This window comes from Mytilus trossulus, chromosome 4, assembly GCF_036588685.1.
Source record: "Mytilus trossulus isolate FHL-02 chromosome 4, PNRI_Mtr1.1.1.hap1, whole genome shotgun sequence".
In the NCBI taxonomy this organism is placed as follows: domain Eukaryota; kingdom Metazoa; phylum Mollusca; class Bivalvia; order Mytilida; family Mytilidae; genus Mytilus; species Mytilus trossulus.
Window position 1 is genome coordinate 90,001,158 of NC_086376.1, and position 8,676 is coordinate 90,009,833.

The 8,676-nt window shown below is 32.0% G+C and overlaps 1 protein-coding gene across 1 annotated transcript; it reads left to right on the plus strand.

The window, feature by feature from the left end:
• On the plus strand, window positions 1-4,585 carry LOC134716260 (post-GPI attachment to proteins factor 4-like). Its single transcript, XM_063579142.1, has 2 exons — window positions 1-228; window positions 2,875-4,585. Exons 1-2 carry the CDS (start codon window positions 213-215, stop codon window positions 4,050-4,052), a joined length of 1,194 nt encoding a protein of 397 aa, XP_063435212.1. The 5' UTR covers window positions 1-212; the 3' UTR covers window positions 4,053-4,585.
• Window positions 4,586-8,676: the final 4,091 nt, after the last annotated feature.

Genomic DNA, 8,676 nt, shown 5'->3' on the forward strand with positions numbered 1-8,676 from the left:
CTCGTAATGATTGAATGCGCAAACTCTGTTAGATGCTAAAATGTATTTCCGCTTTAATGATAAAAGATATTTAGATATTTTTATCCGTCAGAAGATTAAAACTTCCTCAGACATCGTCGTTTATTCGTGAGACGAATGTCACTTACCTCCATAATCAACAAAAGTATTCACACCTGAGCTGCACACGTAATACACAGTACATATACATCGGGATGAAGTATGGTGCAGGTAATTTTAAATTATGTTTGAGGATCCTTAAGGTTTTATTTTTATGCTTAAGGAATGCGGACGTATCTATCAAAGAAGAATTGTGTAACTACTTGTGGCAATATTATGTTTTTTTTCTTTCTTCATTATGATATAAACAAGCAAAAACAATATTTATTTACTAATCCCACATCATCATGTGTCTGTCTTATTATCATAAATCTTTATTGTGATGTTTTTTTATTCAAAAAATATTTATATTCTAAATATATATGTATATGCCTCTATTGTTGTTGTTACAAATTATGTAAATCTGATTTTATGCCATTTATGGGCCCTGTAATTTGGGAAATAAAAAAAAATATATAGCTTTAAATATGTATATTAATTTTTTCACGGTTGACCTAAGTAACGGTCCTTGGAAGGGAAAGTCTTGCAATTTGAATGATCAGCATGTTCATAAACAAGATATTATTATTATAAATCATAATGATTTGAAATACACAAAACCTCATCTTTATCATGTTTTTAAACCCATACATGTACATCCGCTATGCCTTAAGTGCTCTTAATATTAAGTGTCTTAATTTGAACCATTAAAAATATACTGTAAACATATCCGTTTTTACCTCTTCAAGATTATCCGATTGTAACTAGAAATATATTTCTAATAATAATGTGTATAATTTTATTATCACATTTTTATGAGTATTCGGTAGATTAAGCCAAATTTAGTTTATGTGTTCAAATTGCGATGATAAGACTTTCCTTGGAGCTCGGTATATTTGTTATTTTACGTTTTAATGTATGTAAATAAAATGTATGTATTTCTGTATTTCAGACAATTACAATAAATCTCATGTTCACAGTCATGTTTGCAAAAGTCATATGAATCCAGAGTTTTTTTTAATTTTTAATGTTATTGAAATTATTGATTGCATTGGAACCTTGCTATCTCCTCGTAGTACTTATATATAAAGTTTGTCTTTGAATAATCAAATTCAAGATTTTAGAAATGAAATAGTACTTTATAACGATATGAACTGTTCATTTGATAAACAAATTAATCTAGGCGTATGACAAGAAGACCCTGACTTATATAAGATAAAATTATTTTGTAAAATATTAATATCTAAGGTTGCGTAAGATAAAATAGATTATATGATTCGCGGAAATCATATGTACTTGTAAACTGAGTTGCCTGACCTTTTAATCAATTTTATGATTGACTTTTCCTGCTATAGGTTGGTTGCGTTTACGTATCATTGTTGTACTGCTATACCCGATCAGCGCTGATCACCAAATTTGCGGTTTAATCGTAGTGAAAATTGTTTGCTCATCTCTGAATCTTACAATCGAAAGGTTTCCTAGATAATCGAAATGCTACATGTACAATTTTCGCTATCTCAAAAAAGTCTAAGTATATTAACGTGATCGAAAATTATTATCTAGTGACAATTTTTTTTCTTTCTCAAAAACGTTTAAAACGCATCTGCCACTGTTAAGTTTGTATCGTTAATATAATTGTAAGCTAAATGTTTTCTTTAAAAAAAAAAATACTACTAAAACCCCACACGAGTGAATTGGTTGTCTGGTGCCTGCTTTACGTAAAGAGGAAAATATTAAACCAACATTCAGAAAAATTAAACTTTAAAAGATAAGAAAATCATGGGTTGTTTTATGTCCTATTTAGGCGCATTATGTTTTTCAGTCTGTGCGTCCGTTAGTTCGTACTTCTGTTCGTTTATTCGTCCATCTTTCTGTCCCGCGTCAGGTATAATTTGTTGTTGAAGTTGAAGTCAAATCAACTCGAAACTCAGAGTACATTTCTCTCTAACCAAAATGTGTAAACGTTGTGTGGCGTTTGAAATTGTTTTCCAAACGCCACAAAAGTAGAAACAAATACTAGTACATCGTTTAGTTTAAACATATTTATTTATAGTGGATTGGGAAACAAGTTTTGCAACTTATAATAATCCCTTTCCACTTTGCGGGTGCGAGTGCTGCCTTGTAGCGGCATTAGCCTGCTCTTTTTCGAAATCTACAAGGGTGTCTTTAACGTGCAAGAGATATGGCTCTCTCTTAACACGGGTCAGCCATTTATCGTCCCCTTCCGACGGACTATCATCGTTTCCTCGAGACCATACTCGCAAATGGTGTCAAGGGAGAGCCGAAAAATCAGTTCCTGAAATTTTCATCCCAGACGGGAATCGAACCAGGAACCTTTGTGTTAGTAGACAGTGTTTTCTGACCATGTTTTCATTTTGAATAATGCATGCACATGTTGTTGGTAAACATACTTATTACAAAATTAAGAAACCAATACATCGTTTTATCAAGTTGAAAACTAACAGACGATGAATGACAAACTGTAGTCGCATTTTTAGCGAGTGCATATAGTTTGTCAAAGTTTATGTAAACTTTACAAGCGCATGTTAGTAACAAATGACCAAACCATGTGCGCGCTTAGACATTTGCATCGTATGTTTTTGGAAAAAAATGCACTCTCGGTAAAATAGACTATTATTTTTAAATCAAAAAGTTTGAACCAAAAATGAAAAAAAAAATTGCTCAAATCAAGTTCTACGGTATTCTTTAAACTAGATTAATGAATAAACAATATATTATTTGTATAATATAACTTAGAATATAATTTATCTATTTCAGCGAGAAGATTTTTTAATTTTGAGGACAAGCGTTTTCTAACACATTGGATATTTTTAACCTTACTCACATTTCTGATAGTGTTGCCCGTCTTTTGCTACAGACTTCGCTTTTCTTTCTATTCATTGATCTTGAGACAAAGCAAACCAGAAGGTAGACGGATGCTGACAGAAGAAAATAATGAAAGATTAAAATTTTCAGATGAATTTATCAAAAAGTTACAAAGAAAAAATATATTAGAACCGGGAGTGAAAATTGATGTTGGCATTTCAATAATTTCCGTTTCAAGAAATCGCCATTCGTTTGATGCATATGAACCTAGATATTTATCTCAGGTTGTTGCTTATTTTTTGGAACAATTGCAGAATTCATCAAAATTACAGCTTACTTATAAGTTATTTATTTGCAATGTTGACGAAGAGCCATCTACCTTCAACGAAGCATTAAAATTATCTAGAATAATACCAACGTTTAATCGATTCCCAAATTCTTCAAGGACCCAGAGGAGAACCATAACCTTGACCCTTGAAAAAGAAAAAGAAGATTATGTTTATTGTGGTGAACAAACTCTACGACAGAATGTTTCTTATGTTTTTCTTGTGGAAGATGACGCCCTTCCCCATAGAGACTTGTTTACAGTTCTTGAATACTTGCTGACAAAACAAAAACACAAGATGAATGCAACGTACGTGAAGTTCTATCATCCAGATCGACTTCTAGGGTACATTAGTTTTGAACTGGAGAGGATACCAGAATTAATAGGAATCAGTATAATGATGGCTGCCTTATTTGTATCTCTTTATCAAAAACTACGCCCTTCTAACAATATAAATCAAAGTGTTTTGTGGATGGCATCTATTATTTATTTTATATTAGTTTTTCTTGCTATAGGCAGACAGAACCTCATAGAACTGAGGCGAATATCAAAATACTTATATCAAGTGACTCCTGCGCCATCTTGTTGTACACCAGCTAATTTATATACACGGCATGGTATGCGACAAATAGTCGACTATTTAAAAAGCATACAATGCTATTCCAAATTTGGTAAAGACACTGCCATTGACACTTTTCGCAAAGAAAACAAATTGACAGCATTAATGGTGCAACCAAATCTGTTTCAACACATAGGAATGTATTCTTCGTTACGAGACAATATTTTAAATCCATTTATAGTGTAATAAATGACCGTGCGATAAAAGAAACTAGACATGGAAGGGTATTGTGTTCAATAAGTTTATATGTTCGTTTGGGCCATCCGACACTTATATATTTTTACCTTTATGGTCCATTGTTTGAGTTTGACCAATGTTAAAAAAAAAACCAGGTTGGGCTAAGAATAACGACACCAAGTAGCATTCAATGAAAAAGAGATTTGCCAACATATTAGTTTGGCAAATCAGATAGTTATTATAACAAAAGGACTTGAAAATAAAATTCTAAAAGGAAAAGCATTGTGTTCAAATAACCACTATACGATATTTATCATCCGAATTCAGATATTTGACGCAAACAAATTGATTTGTTGGTTGCAGGTTGGCAGTTGGCAATTGTTCAAAATGATAAAACAATGCGGGTAAAATAATTAAAAAAAATCCTCGAAGAATAACGTGAAACGTTTTGTTAGGTTGTAAGTTTAACTTACAATACTCAAGGGATATCCACACGACGGCATCGAGTGCAGGCCTCGTAGTTAAATAAATTTTAAATATTTTTTTTTAAGAGTTATTCTTGATTTGATTTTTCATCGGGGTCTCTGGAGGAAAAAAGGCTATTGAACCTTAAAAATTAGGTAGGAAATAATTCTCAGTAGATGTTTGTACATTTAACATTGGCACGTTTTACATTAAATACTTCACTTCGAAAAAATGAAAGAAAGAAAGAACAAGAATGTTAGAACACTATTAAACTATTCAAGCTATTTGAATTGCTATTTTGAAAAGAAAACTGTTTGTGCGCATATTTTTAATTGCACTTCATCAACATCATCAATAAAACCAGAGGATTCCGAATATCTGGCAAAACTTGAAAAAAGAGAGGCAACCATCCTTAACGTACAGTAGTGTAAAATAAAGTGTTAAACCCAGAGTCTCAAGGGTGACTAGGGAATAGATATATGGTAATTTAGGTACTCGTCCGACTGGCATAAAAACCCTTGTCTCAGTATGGCATTGTATGGGTGCCTCGTGTTAAATGAGTGTCGTGCTTTCTGTACGTTAACAACCATCGGAACAGCTTTTTGATGGATACAAAGATTACCTGTTGCAAGGAAAATATGTCTGTCCCCATTTCATTTACTGTTCCCTCGTTTTCCAATTTCCCCAACCCTCATCGCAGACGAGTCAGTCAATTGAAGAAACATCCTATTGCATTTATTGTTAATGTGTTCGATTCCTAAACATGCATTAAATACTTGCAACTGGACTTGATGAATAATTTGGCAACATAAACCACAGTTATGGAAGAGCAGTATGAATTTAACATGCTGAAATAACGTGCAATTTCGAAATTCGAAAGTTTGATATTTTGAATGCTAAAATCCAATGTTTTCTAATATGCGTCCATGAGCGTTCTAACAATGCCAGAGAATAAGCATCATACAAGGCGTAGATTTGTCTTTATCAAAAACAAAAACGGGTATTTGAAACAAACAAAAAAACAGTTCACATGTTAAAATTTTTGGATTCTTAAATCAAGCAAGACTGTCTACGGCAAGTAGTTCTAGTATGTCTTTAGTCACTAGAAAAATCTGATAATTGATATAAAATAAGGTAAATAGTATGATAGACAATGAATCAATTATCCGAATGCCATAAATTCAAGCAAATATGGGTCACTGAGCAAAACTCATACAGCATAGTCAGCGATTACATGCTCCGATATGACAACATTTAAAACAATTAAAACGAAAAAACCAACGGCTGTATAGATCACAATTGAAACGATCGACAAACACTTTTAGAATTACAGACAGGCACTTACAGCACATAATGTGGCGCGGTTAGCCATGTATGTGGGCGCACAATCCTTCCTAAACACGGGGCAATGGCATAACAGCACAACTTAATAACAAACGGTAAAATAAGATTTGAAATGGTTTGACTCATCAGATCGGCACGAAGGTAATAAGCACCATTTTGGTAAAACTATTTAAATAATGTTGTGTTGGCAATTAGTCTTGATCTTCCATCCATAGAAACTGACAAAATAAAAAAACTACCATACTTCTGACTTAGTACATGCATTTTCCGAAGAAAAAAATGGTTTGCTAACCCTGGTTTTATAGCTAACTTAACCTCCCACTTGTATGACAGCAATTGTTGCTTATCGTTATGTTATGTTGACAACATTTGGGAGACTAGAACCCAAACAGACATACTAGGTTAATATATCTTTATTGCAAAATTACACCCATGAGGATCAAGCAATACAATGAAACAATAATTACAAAATAATACAATACAATATATGGAAAAAAAAGAACATTAGAGTTCAATTATAAATGTATGTGAAAAACACCATCATAACCTTGCCTGACACGGGTCTGACTCCCTCAGTTCTAAAGACTGTTTAATGAAGACTCCAATATGTTAATGTGACAATAGTTGGGATCCAGCTGCCAAACTTGTGCAGTTAGAAACTGCAAAATCAGTGTGTGTTCATAAGCTTTGAATAAAGAACAATTGGAAAAACTTGATAATTTGACTCAGAAATCGATTGGTAAGAACTCAAACCAATCGATTCGAATCTAATTTTGTAAATGAAGATTGTTTATATTTTTGTAACATTAAATGTATTCTTGAATAACAACATTTTTGAAGTAAAAAAGATATTGAGTTATCTCTCTTTACACATCTTATGCTCTCATTACAGTAAGTAAGTAAGTAGTTTATTACAGTGTCACAATCTAACATTATACATAATATATTATACATTAGATAAAAACCAGCATAAAATATATTAGATTCCTGCCTTAAAAGACATATGAGACACTTTTACCTCGTGCTCATTAAATGCATACACAATTTAAAACATTTTTCAAAAGTAAACAAAAAATATCTAAAAATACAAATACTTCGTAGTAGATCAACTAATTTTCACTTAAAAGAGAAAAAAAAGGTAGAATTGATTTAAAAATCTTAAATAATATGGTAATAAATAATAATTAAAAATATAAGTTCTTTAAAAGTTATAAATCTATCTTTCTCCTCTTCAACATCAAATGCAATGTTTTAGCTAATAAAAATTAAATTTCATCACAGCTCATAATATAGTTACATTTTCTCTTCTTCAATCAAGATAATAAAAACATAGTTTGATAAAAAGGGAGATTTCAAAAGTTCCTCTCTCAAGTCCGAGTAAAAATTACAGTTCATTAAACAATTTTGTTCAGTGTCAATCGTATTTCCATCACAAAACTGACAAATTCTTTCATTTAAAGTTGTAACTGGCTTGGTGTAACGTCCTGCCTGTTTCAATGGCAAGTGGTAAGGAGCCACAACGAAAGTTTGATAAAGTTTTACGGTAGTCTCTATACTTGACGGATTTCACATAACTGGTTGGCTGAGGATAACTTTTTTACTGTCTGAACGTCCTTAGTTTATTTCCATTTTCACAGTTTCGATCGTTACGCACATCGCGTAGCCAATTTGCAGCATCCATAGCGTTTAACCTGTCCTTTACAATATCAAAACGTTTAACATCAAAGAGCTGTTCGAAAAAAACTTCCAATGGTTTTTAACGCACAGACACTTTCTTTACACGAGGCATACGACGCCTTACTTTGACAAGGGTTTTACTGCCAGTTTTCTGTTTCTTTGACCGAAAAATAAGTAAAAATCGCTCAACCAAATCAAATTAAACATAAATTTGTAACATCTAATACATATACAAATGTTTGATTAGTTGCTTAACGAATCACTTGAGAAAATTGTGTGAAAACTTGGTTTCAAAGTTTAGCTCAGCGTAAATGGCTAACCCATAACGAAACCTAAACTTGGTCATTAACTTTTCAAGACCAACCGTGGCAAAATAATAGAGGCCACCAAATGACAGAAGCAGAAGCAAACGCAGAAGACAAGCCTTATCCCAAAGAATTGATTATTGTCTCAGTAATATATGAACAAATATGAGACAAACATTTTTTTTAGCAATTTTGTAGTTTATAATGCAACAACTTCAAAAACAATCTTTTATTGAACACCAAATATATGCGCTATCAATTGCATCTGGTATTATATGATATGATTATATACTTAAAGGGAAACTTCGCAAAAAAATCAAAAATTGATATTATGTCCATTCTGTATAAAAAGGCTCAAATTTATAGATATTAAAGTTTTATTCCGCTAGATAAGAGATCAACATCGATTTTAAATTTTGAGTATCAATTTTCTACGCTTCGCCATTTTGTAACCTTCTACAATTATAATCACGATATGTCTATAAAACACAAAAGACCAAAACTACAGTAACCGATGTAGTCGTAATTGCGTGTCGATATCTTGTCAATCGTACGATCGTTTTATCTGACTAACTATAAACTTGATACGGAAAATGTTCTTATTTTTTTTTAAATGACCATTATTATATATCTGTTATTTTTAAACTGTTAATATTGGAATTAGTTAAAAAGTCAAAGTTCAAATAATAAATAAGTGTTCCGTGAAAATTGTTTTCAAAAATCTAATTCGTTCATAATTCTTTAAAGTAATAAACTTTATTCAAATAAATTCGGATCTTTCCTCATCTGATCACCACCATCGCTAAGGTATTACTCCCAAAGGTATTGTGAGGGGTGTGAGG